Raw genomic sequence first — 15,830 nt, 5'->3', positions numbered from 1 at the left:
TCCCCCCATCCCCACCCCAGACATCTGAGCTTCAGCTGATCCTGAATTTCCCATCACCTCCAGCCTCCACCTGACTATTATAACATCCCTGTTACTTCCCAAAGATTTTAAGACTCCATACATACCCACCATGTTTGTCTCCATCTGTTACCCGCCCTGCAGATACTCTGCCAACTAGACGGGGTTCATCCCAGAGGCTCTGGGTTCAGGGCCTGCTGCCCTCCGGTGCTTCATCACCCCTGGCTGTCATTGGCTGGGCTGTAATAGCATCCTGAGAAACAGCGAGCACTGTCCTCTCGACCTCCCAGGGCTTGTCAAGGGAGATTTTGGTCCTTCCGGCTACAAGTTCAATCTTTATCTTATAAAGAATCTTCCATGCAAGCACCAGGAGTCAGGTCTTCTAGGAGTTAGGATTGGGAGGACAAAATTCAAAAACTTCATAGGCTGACTGGTGGCTTCTAAACAACAAATATTTATTTCTCACAGTTCTGGAGGCTGGGAAGTCCAAGATCAAGCCCCCAGCAGATTCTGTGTCTGATGAGAGCTCCCTTCCTGGTCTACAGATGGCCATCTTCTCACTGTGTCCTCATATGGTGGAAAGGACAAGGGAACTCTCTGGGGCCTTTTCACAAGGACACTAATGCCATCATTTTGGAGGTGAATTTTGGGAGGACACAAACATTCAGTCTAAAGCACTACCCTACTAGTGACCAGGGTTAATGTTTATCCACAGAGTTTATCTAACCCAGCAAGCAAAAACAAACAAACCAAAAATTTACTCTATTTGAATCTCAAACCACTGCCCCTAATCCTGCCCCAAACATGCTCCCTGTTTATCAGAGCTACCAGGTTTCTGTTTAAAATATGATCACACTAACATTAATAACAGACGGTATCTTCCAACTGTGATGAAACAACTTAAGCTTCCTCCTGAGTCCATTGTACTAATTTTTAAGTCTCCCTGGGAGTACCTGAGCAGTGGCTAAGAATTAGCCCATTGATCATCCAAGGAGGGAAGTCTTCTATTTTCTTTTTTTCCTCTCTTGGGGCAGCTACTGTCATTAACCTCTGCTGGCATCTCCAATGCTGCCTCTTAGAAATAAGAGAAGAGGACTGGGCACCCGTAGCTGAGCCGCCTCCACTAGCCGCTGCCCCACTGCTGAGGGCGGGCCCTGGTCAGACACCGCCATCGCCGCCACTGACCGGGGAGCCTCAAGCGGTCAGAGGAGCAAGGCCCTCTGGACTCAACGCAGAAACAGGAAGAGTGTGTCTGCCCCCATATTTTGGAGTCAGTTGTTCACATTGTTGCAACATATGCCCTGGTTTCTTAGAGAAACTGTAGTAAAAAAAAAAAAAAAAGGCTTTTCTCTTCTGTCCCTTCTGTTGCTGCTACTCACAATCCCCACCCCCACCCTGAGGCCTCAAGCATGAGCCCATTGGGAACTGAACTGGGGTCGGATCTGAGCCTGAGATGTCGCCATGTGCTGGGCATTGCTCCTCCCATCCAGGATTTGTTGTGCTGGGTTAGGACCATGTCCCAGGTCTCCTGAAGCTCTGTCCTCATCCTTCTGCAAATACACACTCAGAGGGATCAGCAGAAGTCCATTGTTATGTCTACATCCCAGCTGGGATGCGCACAAAAATCGCCCTCCAAGAAATCTCGGAGATGCCTGCAAAAATTACACCCTTGCCCAAGAGGCCCTTTTCAGAGAGAGAAGACCCCAGACAGAGTTCAAATTCCCTGGTCTCCTTGTTCAGAGCATGGCGTTCCATTGACGGACTTCCCCTGAGGGGGAAAGACTTGCTCCCCTCCCTAGTCCTTTCTACCCTAGACGGTGGCATTCTTAGGTCTCCCCATCACTCCTGCAGCCTCAGGGAAGAACTGAACGCCCTGAGCCTCTCTGTGGGGATGGGTAGGCTGGCCGGCCAGCTAAGAGTAATAGCTGCCCATTGTTCCTTGTCTGGCTCCCTGCCCACTCCATGCTCTCGCTTTCCCAGGGGATCAGGAGTGGGGCCCTCTATCCTGCCTGAAATGTGCTGCTTCCCTTCATCCTGCTGCCTGCCTGGGGTGGAGAGACTGTTCCTACAGTTTAACCTGTACCTTAGCAGTTATTTCTGTAGAACCTTTTCATTGGCCTGTGTCAGTTTTGGCAATGCTTTTCACCTAGGCGGCCCCCAGACCTCCTCCTTGAGCAGAGCTGTTGCTGTCCATGGCTCCACATCCCCCGGATCACTCAACCCTCTGGCCTGGCCCCAGGCACCATGTGCAGCTGGAGCATGAGTGTTTCAGTGCTGCTGAGGGCAACCTGCAGCAGCCGCCAGCTCATAGTGTTTCCTAAGGCTACTGCATATGCCTGGGCCCCTCCACAAGCTGCTCTGAACAGGTATTCAGTATGACACCAGCACTGAGCAGCGTTAACAGACTTAAAGAAAGCAGAGTCAGGGATAAGCAGAGCTCAAAGTTCTGCTTTTAAAATGGGCATGACATTATAAAAATTCATGAGGATAACACGTCTCCCAGCAGTAGATTTCAAAGGAGGTTGCCAATCCTAACACCCCTTTTCTCTGTCCCGACCCCTCACCCCCACCAGTCCTGGTCACAGGAGTAAGAATGTGCCCCCAAGTGATTCACTTAGAGTCCTTTCTAGAGATTTTTAAGTTAAAACTAATTTACAATTAGAACTAAGAGGAATCCCCCCTCTTCTCCAACGAGGACACTGAGAAGACGGTGTTGGTTCTATCATCATGGGGAAAGCCAATGTAAGATGCTGAGGCTGACGTGGGGAGAGAAGGTGAGTAGAGACAGGAAAAAAAGAATTCAAGTACTGAATTCTAGCCACCCACGACCAGAATATCCCTATCCTTCTATAATAAACTGAGAAATCAATTCCACCTCCTCCAGTCTCAGTTAATTAGATTTGGATTCCATCACTTGCAAACACCGAGGTCCCGGCTAGGACACTCTCCCATTCATTTGGCACTTTATTATGTACTTTTTTTTTACTGTTATTTCAAATGTTTTCATGTAAATGTCTCATTTCCCCAACAAGAAAATAAATTCTTGATTGTGGTCCTTCTGCTTAGGCCCCCTCCTCCAGCATACCTATCCCAGTCCTGAGCCATGGTAAGTGCTTTAAATATATTCAGAAATTGTTAGGAATAGGAGCAGTCGAGGACAGAGAAATTCTTGTTAAAGTGTTCCTCTTTGTCCTGAACTTGCATCCAGCTGACTAGTCCACATGAGAACCAGCCATATGATCTGGGAATTTGCCCACTTCATGCAATGTATTTGAAATATTGGAAATTGTTTTCCCTTTGTATATGGACTTGCCATTTCTGGATAGGGTCTTACGACTGTTGAGATTTTCAGTAAGGTACCTCTTTTCCTAGGTGATAGGCAGTGTTCTTCCTTCCCTCTTTCTTCGCTCTGGGACAAAATACATCATGATAGTATCTATTAAGGTTGAGTCTACTGCTTTGATGAGATAAAAGGAATGTGAATGGCCCTCAATGCTGGGTGCTTTGTCAGAAGAGATAGTTTCCTTTATCTGAGCAGAAATTGTTTGATAAGGGTATTACAAATCCACCCCCACCCCCCACTAGGTGGAGGCCAGTGCCACCTGAGCCCCTGCTCCACCCAGGTTGCCCAGGTATGTTGGATGGATGGATGGGCAGGCTTCACCCAGGCTGCCCAGATATGTTGGATGGACAGATGGGCAGCTGGTCTAGTGAGCAGATGCAAAGATGGAGACTTGTACCCAACTGACCACCTTATGTGACCCAGCTATATTATCTGGGAATTTTCACACCTTATGTGCTTTACTTGAAATCTTGGCAATTACTTTCCTTCTATATATTGACATAAATATCATTTGGCATCTTTTTGTTATCTACAAAACAAAAAACAAAAAACACCCAGATATCTGTAAATATGTTATTTATGTTTTGCTACTGACTCTCAAAATCAGTTGGGGCATTGGGAAAAAATTTAATTTGGCTGCTGAGTAGAAACCAAAGAATATATCTTTGAAGAGATGAAACCAGTGGTCTGATGCCTAAATGTGAACGTCTGCACAGACGGAAATCCCAAAGATGCCCAGGAGCCCAGCCTTTGCACAGCCTTCAGCACCAAGTTGACCTGAAAAAGGGGAACATTTTTGAAGAAAGAGCCTTAAGAAATATATTATTAGAACGCAACAGACCAATGCATTTTTGTAAATGTCTTGACTACATGGCAAGGGGTTGTACATGTAATTTCATTATCCAAGATTTTAGCTATACTTGTATTATTGCAAAGAATAATGATACATTAGCTTAAATAGACTGAGAATTCCTGGAAGTGCCATCTGGCTCAATCCAACTGATGCTATGACATTCTGCGTTGATGCCATGCCTATGTGTCTTTACTTACAAGTACTAATGACCTTAATAAAAGAAAAGGTCTTTCTTAGCTAAGACCTTTTTTTTTTTGGTGGGGGTGGGCAGTAGAAATCTATTAAATGCCATTTTTTTTCTTCTTTATCCCCCTCTCACTGCTCTGGGGAATTTTTGCTGTTGTTGTTGTTGTATTCAGTGGCCCAGCCTCTCTGCCACTCTGGCCTCTCTGCCATATTTAGAGACTTTGTGTAAAAATACCAGGAATGACTGCAGCGGCATATAGCACCTGGACGAATCAGGGTTTTGATGCCCTTTCTGTCAAGTGCACTTTGCCTGCTCTTCTCTTGGACCAACTCTATCCTGGATTCTGAGACTATTTCTTTTTTTTAACATTTTGGAGGAATAATTGACAAATGTATTTAAAGGGTACATGATGATTTGATATATATACAGAGGGTACGAAAAATATGTATACACATTTTAGGAAAGAAAAAAACTGTATTATAATTGTAATGATATATACTGATAAACAAAAGATGAATACAAGTCATGTACATACGGTACATTTTTTTGGCAACACCAGTATATACACATTGTGGAATGATTACCAAGTTCAAGATAACACAACCATCACCTCACATAGTTAATTAGCGTAGGTAACTCTGTGTGTGTGTGTGGTGAGAATGCTAAGATGGACCCTCAGCAACTTGCAAGTATACAGCACCGTATCATTAACTAGTCACCATGTTGTCTGTATATTAACGAATCCAACCGTTTTTTCTTGACACCCAGAAATCCTTTTTTATTCCATCTTCTGTGTTAACTGGTCAATTTCTCCACCAGACTGTGTGTTCCTTAGGGGCAGAGTTTTATTCATTTCTGTACCCCTCCCCCCAAACATTTAGCACAATTTCTACCCATGGTCAGTATTTAATTCCCAAAGTAAACCAAATGGAGTCATGCTTCACATTTATTTGTAGTTCACACAACAGATAGCACTGTCAGGCAGGCATGTTGGAGCTTTCAGAAAATATTTAGTAAAGGAATGATTTATTGGTACTCACGTGTATTTTCAACCACTTCTCCCTTATACAAGGGGACGTGTTTGCAGAGCTGCTCAATGGGTGACCCAAACAGGAACCATTTCACATCTGTAAGCAAAGACTGCAGCGGGTTGTACTTGACCCAGGTATATTTGTTGGAGTACATGGTGTTCAAAGCCTAGATCAGTATAATAAGAGTGGAATTAGGTAAAATAGTTTGAAATAATCTGGGATATTTTATTCTAAATTGTGACTTTTTCTCTTTTCAGATGATTAAATAGAAGGCAGTCAGGGATCTCAAGACATCATCTTTTTCTAACCATTTGGTCTTCAGAGAAGACTCATTGTTACCAATGTCATTTTGTTTCTGGTGACAATGAAACCCAAGAGAGGATGAACCCCATGCCAAAGGTGGCACAGATGGAAAGTTACAGAAGGAGAATGAAACCCCGGACTTTTAGAGTCATGCAGTGTTTGTTTATGCTCACTGTACTGTATTGTTTCTTTATACCATGTGTTATAGAATATTATAACTCCACTCATTTTCCTGCCAATCGCTATTTCTTAGAGCCCTGCTCTGAGAACAGAGGCTATTCAATCCTTCCTACAGAGACACTGGAATTTATTATAAGTTCTTGTATTGGGGGCTTTATGGTAGAAATCAAGCTAAGGGATGCACTCTTATATCAAAAACAATAAATGTGAAAACACTTTAATAATTGGATAGTAATAAGAGTAATATTATGATCCCTTACCCTCTTCATTTCTCCATAGGCACCAGTATTCTTTGCCTCAAGAACAGGGTATATTTAGGGGTACTCCAGAATTACCTTCCTCTCGTAGATGTACCGTTCGAGTTGGTCCAGAGCAGGGATGGCTTTATGGTCCATCTTCAGGATGTAGCAAGCTCTTCGGGAGAGCATTCTAGTTGCGATGTAGCCCTGAGGCAGCAAGACCATCGTTACTACCCTTCCCAGTTCCCTGAGTTTTGAACTTGGTGAGGATGACATGTGAGCTTTGAGAAGCCTCCAACACACACAGTGGGTACACGTGACTTTCCTAGCCTGCAATCAGTTCTATCCATTTGACTTCTTTTACATAGTATGTTTACTTTTCACTTCTCATCGCTATCTCTGAAATTGTGAAAACCCATAATTTGTGCCCCACTTTTCACATTACAGAACCAAGGTCTACAGTTTGTGGTTTGAAAGATTGAGAAGCAGTAGTTCTCTCTCTCTTTCTATTGATTTGGCCCAGTCCCTTCTTCTGTTTGAAGTAAATACAATATTCTTTAGAGCTGTTCTTTTCGATATGTTAGTGATTAGTCACTTGTAGCTACTCAAATTTTAATTCGAACTAAATAAAATTTAAAATGTACTTCCTCTGTCACACATTTCAAGTGCTCAATAGCCACAAGTGGCTAGCGGCTTCCCTATTGGAAAATGTTGAAATAGAACATTTCAACAACTGCAGAAAGTTCTGTTAGGCAGCAACGCTTTAGAAACTCTCCTTAACATACCAGCATCCCCCCTCACCCCCCCACCCTACAAACACATACAGGCTTCATCTATTCTTCCCTCCTCTACCATCCTCTCTTCATATTTCTCCATCTCAAACCCAAGCCGACTCGATAGGGATGGGCTGAAGGAAGTTGGGATTTGAAGAGCAATGGAGGGTGAGGACCTTGGAGCCAGAAGGAACCTAAGGCCATCTAATTTTCTTCTAGACTAGAATTGTCTCTACAGAATTCCAAATAACTATCCAGCCTATAAGACCGTATATAACATAACCCTTGTACTTCCTATTTTTCAATTCTCATCAATTGTCAGTTCCTAAAATTCAAAAATAGACTGAGGCCAAGCCTGATGAGAGTGGAAGAGGCTTAAACCAAATCCTCAGCACTTTATTTTTTTAAGAACACTTTTGGGATTTCCCAAAATGCTTTTGGCATCTGCTTAAAAAACAACTTCAAAACAACTTCCTTTTAAACCATGTCTTTCAAAGATTCTGAATTTCAAATGTGCCCTGGGACTACCAATACCATGGGCGGGAAGTGTGTGAGGAGGTTTCTACAAGAAAAGATAAAGAAAAGCATGTTCAGTCGTCCAGTGAGATCACAACAACCCACTTACACCCACAGTGCACAGCTCTGTCTCTAGGTAAAAGCAGGCCCGTAATTAGGGTCCATGGAACAAATGGAAAACAGACCAAAAAATAAATGAATAAAGGACAGAATACGTTTTCTGAGCAGGTTTGTGAGACTTGTTAATAACAGTAACTAAAAGTTGGAAAGAGCTCAGTGTTTTCAACTAACACACTTTTCTTCTTACAGAAGAAGTATGATTTATTGCATATCCTACACACATAGTTAAATGTGTATAGTTGTGCTGGATTTCTGCTATTTTGTAATTGTTTCATGATTGGTTTTTTTCTGCATGATTTTTTTTTATTAGAAGCCCCTATTCATTCATTTATTCACTCGACAAATATTTTGGAGAGTCTGTGTGCCAGACATTGCTTTGAGCCTATAGTGAGACAACATTATCATGCCTCCAATTTCCACTTGAAGAGGTCAAATAAATGTGTATGTTTAAGAGGTCAAGTAAACGTCTATGTTTCTGTGGTTGTTTTTTTTCCCTTAGAAATGATTCTGTTTGTTTGTTAGTCAATAGCTTGATTATTTAAAGGGAAAAGGAAAAGTAGGGAAATTCTGATGGAATTGCCAGGGTAGATTTTGGAATACAACTGTGTACTAAATGACCACCCCTCTGCCCTTCAGAAACCCAGTCTTGAAGAATATAAAAATTCTCTTGCTGCTTACATGTTTATAGTCAAAAACCGTGGTAGAGGAGCACGCTCCTGCATGGATGTTAACAGTGGCGGTATTTTTTTCATTGTCAATTGTAATTGTCTCCTGAACGTTGCCACCATTGTTTTTTGGGCTGATGATGTTATAAACCTAGATTGAAGACAAAGACATAATTTTTTTTCATAAATCACATGCATTTGAAAGGACTCCTCTCAGCAAAATAAAGCCTTCCACCTGCTATGAACAAGAAATTGAAGACTGAAGCCTCTCCACTGGGATCCCAGACCAAAAGCACATGTTAAGATAAGAATGCAAAATTCTTCCTCATAGTTTGCTGTATATTATATGGGAGAAGCAAGGATATCACAGGAGAAATGAGACTGGCCACATTTTCAAGCAATGGGTTACTTTTTTAAGGTTTTGCAGTTGGAAATAAATAATCAATCTCATTGTTTCCATTATTGGTTATTTCTGGAATTCTATCTCAAACAGGTTATATGAACTCTCTACTGTCCTTCAAATTATCTTCTATCTTTCTTTTCCTCTCTCCACATTGCCAAGCTATAAGGTCCATAATGGATCAACTCACCTCATATCCATGAGATTGTGTTCCAAAGATGGCCGCAACCACCAGAAATCCCACCTGAAAAACAGACCATTTATTTCCATTCCCTATAGAGTAATCATTAAAGGTAGAGATATGAAGGGACACTGGGCAGGACAAGCATAAATGTCTCAGAAAATGCACACCTAGAGATACTGGTGAGTGGTCATGGGTGGTCAATACTCCATTTCCAAAGCATGAAACACATTCACGGATTCATGCTATTTGTCAGACACAGGTTTTACCTTTGTCACCCAATTCTCAGCTCTTCCCAACATCAAAACCTTATACATAGCATGTGTTCTTATGCCAGGAAGAACTTGGGACAGGTGAACAGTGAGAAAAAACGGATTTTACTATGGGAATACCCTGGTGTGATTCACATTGGCTTTAGATTGCAAGAGGTCAATTTGTCTCCTCTGGTAAAAAATAATAATAATAATAATAATTATCATTATTATTATTCTTCCTTGAGACTGAGAGAGTAAAAAAGATTGAAAATTGATTCGTGCGCAATAGACTTTTATTGATGATTAACTTTTGAAGCTGACACCCAGGAAAACCTCCACATTCTCCTACAGCCCATGCCTTACTGATATCATCAGACTAGCGTTTGTCCAGCAGCTGGGAGACTGACACCAAGGCAGCCCTGAAATTTTGCTATAGTAATGTAAAAGTCTGATCTAACGTGCTGAGCCTGGTTTTGTGCTGTCTCTTCTGAACCTCATAGTGTAGTGCACTGGCATCAAAAACCACTGAGGGAGGGGATTTGCAGCAGGGGCAGACGTTTTGAAGAACTGTCAGGGGGACGTTTATACTTCCTTTTCCAGATCGCCAATAACATTTCTCTCCTGGTGACTGGGTGTGGAGTATCTAACAAAACCTGTATGCAGATATCCAACCTGCCTACTTGCATAGGGACACATCATCTCTAACTCTAGGCCAGTTCTAGCAACCTCTGACACACCTATGTATTCTAATTTATGGGTCTAATACAGAGACTTTTTACAGGTGGGTGGAGTACTGACCACCTTAGTAGTATGATTAGAGAGAGCTCAGGAAGTGTCCCCTGCCCCCTAAATAACCACCTACCCAACACTGTGATCAATACACCATGGTTACAGGTTTGTATTTCAGGGTTAGGTCTCCTCTTAGAAAATCAAGAGACTCCTGGGACAGGGAACTCTTTCAGCTGACAGTCTTTAACATCTTATGGGGAGGTGCTTGCCATTTGCTTTCTCCCTCGGCAGCTAAATGAGAATAAGGGATAGAGACTGGAGAAGGCACTCCACTCTGCCTCCAAATCTAGTCCGCTGCCCATGGAGCACTGCAGTGTGGAACTATGGGAGACTGGGATCGGGGCTGGGGCCCCCTGGAAGAGCAGGGCGGTCACGGCAAGGATGTTTTACCATGATTGCTCCTGCAAGTGGGGCCTAACATGGTAAATTTCAAGCCTAGATCCCACATTTACTGGCTTGGGAAAATCACATTCTTCTGTGCCTCAGTTTCCTCATCTGTGGAATGGAGTAATACTAAACATTATAGAGCAGTTGAAATTATTCATGTGAAGTGTTTACCACACGGCTTTGGATGCACTTAGGAAATGACTGCTATTATTATTAGTGATATTATTTTTCAATTACCACCTCTCTTTTATTTATTTTATTTTATTTATTTATTTATTTTAGCTGAGCCATCCTGCCACCAACACACCTGTTGGCAACTCAGCAGCAGATCAGCTCGGGCCGTGAATTGAACCGGCGACCCTATTGCTCAGAGTTCACACTCGAGCGAGCTCTTAACCAACTGAGCCACTCGGCCGGCCCCCTTACCACTCCTCTTTTAGATACTACATGCAGTTGTGCTAAAATGCCTACATTTCCTCCAAAGCTCATAATAGCAATTATTATTAAATATCTTCCAAATTAAAATTTTCTAGATATTTCCAAAATGTTTTCTTTGTATTTTCTAGGAAACACCTCAAAGAAAGGACAATAGACAAATTAATATGCAACTTAATATTCAACATTATTCCTACCAAGAATATCATTAATTCCATCACAGTAGCTTAGAAGCATGCCCAGTGTTTGTCTAAGAACCCTGAAATACAGAGAACATTGGATGTGAACATTCTATGCAAGCACAAGAATATAAAGAAGCATAAAGAAATACTCACAAGGATTCTCATTTTGCCTGAAGGGAAAGGTGCTGGAGCAAGTGAGGCTGCCTGCTGCAGCTTCTGCCCTTTATATGGGCTTTATATGGGCTTTAGGTGTGGAAATCTCTTTTCAGGCCAGTCACTTTGGAAAAGGTGGTGTCATATCACTGACACACCCCAGCAAACTGCTTTATCAGGATTGAGACCCAGCCATGTAACCTGATATCAATGAAGTTCATTAGTCAGCAATGAAAATTTGCCCCTTGGTCACTCTGTAAATATTCCCTGCTTATCTGCTCTATGTTGCACTTCAGAGTTCAATTTCCACCCTTTAAAAACATTGCAAGATGCTTGTATAAAACAAATGAAGACGTAGTCCTAATATCTGCCCTGATGGTAAAGTGCTCCCTTAAGACCTGAGCTGGTCCTTCCCTCGCTCACTATCTTTTCATCCCCACCCTACTTTTTGCAGAGATTTCTCTGCCCAATTACTGGGCTTAATAAAATTTTTATAGTAGGCCTTGTCCAAAACACACTCTAGTTATCTGGAGGTGCATTGAGAAGTTCTCAGATTAAAAATATAGAGAGAATAAAGTTTAATTTGCATAATTTGTATAATGCCATAATCAGAAAAGGCTAGCTAGTGTAAGAGTGGAATCATGAACTCAGCAGGTGGAGAAATATAAAAATAAACCAGAAATTACAAAATTGTTAAATATTGAGAATCACTACAGTAAGCAAAAAAAAAATAGCATAAATGATGTCTTTGATCTACAGCTACAATGACTTCCTAACTAGAAGCTTTTTTTTTTTTTAAATGTGGCTTTTAAAAATCAGACATTTGGGCAATTTGGGGGTTACTTAGTTCCCTGGAATTCCACTATTCTGGTTGTTCAGCTGGGGTGGATGTAAAATGTGGTGCTTTTAAAAATCTTCCTGAGATAACAGCAGCAAGAAGAATTTGTGGTACATCTGCAAATTTTCTCCCATATCTGGCTCCAAAGTCTCCCCAAAACAAGCCAGTTCACAAGCCTATAGACATGAGGGCAGACAAAGGTGTTCCCCCTCCCTTCTACTTTGTCTCCCACCTGTTGCCAGGAGTTTTGAGTCTATAGTTTTGATAATAATAATAATAGTTAGCATTTATAGAGAACTTGATGTGTTCTAGCACTTTCTAAGCTCTTTGCATATGTTGATTCATTTGATTCTCATGGCAACCCTATAGATTCCCATTCTATACATGTCCCATTTTACAGATAGGAAAACTAAGGAACAGAGAAGTTAAGTAACTATTCAGCATTACACACATTCTAAGAGCAGGAGGGCATTTGAGTCCAATCTGACTCCACAGTCCAGACTCTTAACTACTAGTGCTACATGACCTCTCTGATTAGTTACTGGGTTAGTGTCACTTCTTGCGTTACTGAGATGGGGGCATCAGTAAGGAGGCTTCTGCTTCCAGAATGTTTCTTGACCAAAAGATTGACTTGGAAAAAATCGTGCCTACCCACAAGTCAATGGTAAAAACTTTTAAATAGGGGAAATGAGACACTGTTTGTAGAAGTTGTTATAAGTGAAATGTATGGCTAGGCTGCCCAGCTCCCCACTGAGGGGGCAAAATCACTGCCATGGAAGGGCCTCACGGTGGCTGTACCCACACTGTGGACACTGATGCAGTAGGTCTGAGAAGAGGCACAGCCACGTGGACTTTTAAAGCTCCATGGTGGTTCTGACTGGAAGAGCTGTTTCAGAGACTGTTCAAACCCCTCATGAGGAAACTAAGACACAAGCAGGTTAAAACACAAAGCCAAGATCAATGGCAAAGAAAAGACTTTTTCTTGCTCTTCTAGAGTCCAGACTAAATAGCAAATTCCTTTGGTCAGTTGGGTTTCTTTACATAAGTTTAAACCCATTTTACCTCTTACCTTTTTTATTATGAGACCTAAATCCTCTATTTCTCTTGCTCTTTCTCTCTTTCTCTTCTCTCTCTCTCTCTCTCTCTCTCTCTCTCTCTCTCTCTCTCTCTCTCTCTCTCTCTCGCTGTCTTTCTCTCTCTCTCTATCTCTCTCTCTTTCTCTCTCTCTCTCCCTCTCTCGCACATACACATAATTTACTTTTGCAACTCTTCCTTTTTTTCCTTGCAGGCATTTACATCATATCTGGATATACCATAATATCTCAGACTCAACACGTCTAAAATACAAGTTGTTGCATCCTTTTCCCCAAAGCAGCTCTTTTTTTTTTTTTGGACATTGTTATTTCCATTGACAATTTCTCCAGGTCTTCAGGCTCACTTTGAAGTCAGCCTTCATTCTTCTACCATTTTTCCTCTGTAATGCCTCTCCCATTTCTGTCTTTCTTTTCAATCCATCAGTGCATACTTCATTCCTTATCCTCACTACCACCACTGTCCCTGTTACGATGACTTTAATTAGTCAAAAAAAATGACACTAGCTGCTGTAACAAGCAACACATAAATCTCAGTGATTTGACAAAATAAACTTTTATTTCTCACTCACAGAGTCCAATGCAGATGACTTCATGGTGAGTGGCTCTCCTCCAAGTGATGACTTACTGATTCCAGCTTCTTCCTTATGAAGCTTCCGCATCTTCAATATGTAGCTTCATGGTTATTTTGACATTTTCGGGCTGACAGATGGGAGTTTAGATCAACGGCATGAGAAGACACATCTGTTTTTAACTTCTTCAGACTGAAAATAACCACATGTGTTCGTTATCCATTGGTCAGGACCAGCCAGTCGCATGGCCATATCTAGATGTGAGGGAAATGAAGCTTAGCTCTATACCAAGAAGAGGAAACCTGTCTACGCCAAAAGACCAGCATTGTCTTCCTGCTTCCAGGCTGCCCATTGTTCCATCCTCACCATCACTATTCATTCATAGCCTGAAAGTACTGCTTTGCTTATAGTGTTCTTACGTTCAAAAACTGTAAAACTCTTCATCAACTCTTGGACAAAGTTGAAGATGCTTAGCTTTCAACTCACTCTGTAGTCTTCTTCCAAACTAACCCCCTCAAGTGGTATGAGTGAGGAAATATTCTAAATGAAGGGAAGAAGATGTGATCATAGAGGGCGAAAGGGATTCGTGTACTCAATCGCCACAAAAGAAACACAGACCATTCAATTACACTTTCATTGTCCTTTCCCTCCATATCCTTGAAGCCTCACTTTTTATTGTTTTATTTTCCTTTCACACTACCTTTATCCATCTTGTGTTTCTTCTTCCTCTCCTCCTCTTCTTCCCTCCTTTATTTCCCTTCTTTCTTCTATTCTTAGTGACTTCCTACCTTATGAAAATCACTGGAAGAATATATTTTGAAAGGGATAGAAGGATGAACTGGACCCAATGAGTCTCTCTCTCAGAGAGTTTGCTGTCTATCATAAAACACAAATAACTATTAAAATGTGGTAAATGTTAAGTATCAGAGGAGAGGCACAAGTAGCATGATAATCCAAAGTACAAATTATATTGGCCATATTTATCAATGGCAAGCAAAAACATATTTATATTCTTCATTGTTTTCTACATTATGTAATTATCACTCCTTTTCTTTAAAGACCCTAAATCCTACCTAAAGTCTTCCTTTAATGACTCTAACTTCACATACTAAGGCCATAATATATACCCTCCTCTGTGCCCCCACTCTCCAAAGTTCACCTTTAATATGGTGCAGTCAGCACATGAATTCATTTCCAAGTCATGTTTTGCCATACTCAAGAAAGGGCTCAGAACTGCTGTTAGGGGGGAAAAAGATTCAATCTAAATGGCCCTGGGGTAAGGGTATAGTTATTTGGGCAAGCTAATGTAGCTCTGACCATCAGAAAAAATTAATTGCAATTTTAAAAAATACATGGAAACAATGTACATGATGTAAAAGAAGCAAATAAGAAAAACAGTGGAAGAAAATATGAGTAAACTTTTATTTGATTTTGGCAATGCAAAAGATTTTCTATGCCTAAAAGTATTAGAATAAATTGCAAGAGGGAAGATATATAAGCCTAACTGCATAAAATGTAAAAGATAATTGTTTTTTTTTTTATAAAAAAGCAAAATTTAAACTCAGGAAAATACTTTTAACACATATGCAAGACAAAGGGTAACATTTTCTATTTTGTTTTTCCTTAGAAGTGAATAGCATTCTTTATTTTTATTATTAATAAACAGTCAAGTGATTATTAAAAATCTCCAAAGAATAATATTTTCGACTTACAAAATGTTTTTACAAATCTACAGGAAAATAATGAATACATATAATTTTTTAAATGGGCTAAGGACCGGGTTAGAGGAAGAAGCAATAACAGGAGATGGTGAAGAGCTGAAGCTCCAGAAACATCCACAGGGATTTGAATTCCAATTTCTCTAATTTCTCATGTGTGCTTCAAAATCCTCTTGTGGAAAGGAAGGATAACCAAGTGCCCCCTCAAAGCATTTTTCTGAACATTGATGGACTCATATACATAAAATACTTACAACAGTCACTGCCACAGAGTAAGTTCTCAATAAAATTTACCTCATATTATTATTTATTATAAAGAAAACATTTCAACCTCATACATTATTATAGAATTGCAAATTCAATCAACATTATTAAATTAAACTTAAATGAAACTAAGATATCTGGAACACCCTTAATTATTTGAACATTTTTTCAAAAAACCACTTGTAAATAAACCAGGAGTTAAAAAGGGAGTCACAAGAAATTAGAAAATATTTTTAATTGAATGGCATTGAAAATACAACATGTTAAAACTTGCGGGATGAAGATTAAGCAGTGCTTAGAGAGAAATTTGTAGCATTAAATATTCATATTAAAAAAAA

General features: G+C 40.7%; 1 protein-coding gene across 2 annotated transcripts in view; it reads right to left on the bottom strand.

The window, feature by feature from the left end:
* Positions 1–3,953: 3,953 nt before the first annotated feature.
* Positions 3,954–15,830, bottom strand: part of GKN2 (gastrokine 2) — a 23,447-nt gene continuing 11,570 nt past the window's right edge. The window contains exons 2-7 of one of the 2 annotated variants that reach the window (XM_019647621.1): positions 13,511–13,702; positions 8,819–8,872; positions 8,242–8,379; positions 6,251–6,361; positions 5,442–5,598; positions 3,954–4,138 (exon numbers count right to left, since the gene is read on the bottom strand). In XM_019647621.1, the coding sequence (XP_019503166.1) occupies positions 4,056–4,138; positions 5,442–5,598; positions 6,251–6,361; positions 8,242–8,379; positions 8,819–8,872; positions 13,511–13,600 (633 nt within the window). In that variant the 5' untranslated portion in view covers positions 13,601–13,702 and the 3' untranslated portion in view covers positions 3,954–4,055. Of the gene's footprint in view, positions 4,139–5,441; positions 5,599–6,250; positions 6,362–8,241; positions 8,380–8,818; positions 8,873–11,009; positions 11,150–13,510; positions 13,703–15,830 lie in introns of those variants that run through there. The other variant, XM_019647622.1, reaches the window with a different exon arrangement.

Source organism: Hipposideros armiger, unplaced genomic scaffold (assembly GCF_001890085.2).
Source record: "Hipposideros armiger isolate ML-2016 unplaced genomic scaffold, ASM189008v1 scaffold_114, whole genome shotgun sequence".
Lineage (NCBI taxonomy): Eukaryota > Metazoa > Chordata > Mammalia > Chiroptera > Hipposideridae > Hipposideros > Hipposideros armiger.
This window is presented reverse-complemented; position numbering and strand designations above follow the sequence as displayed.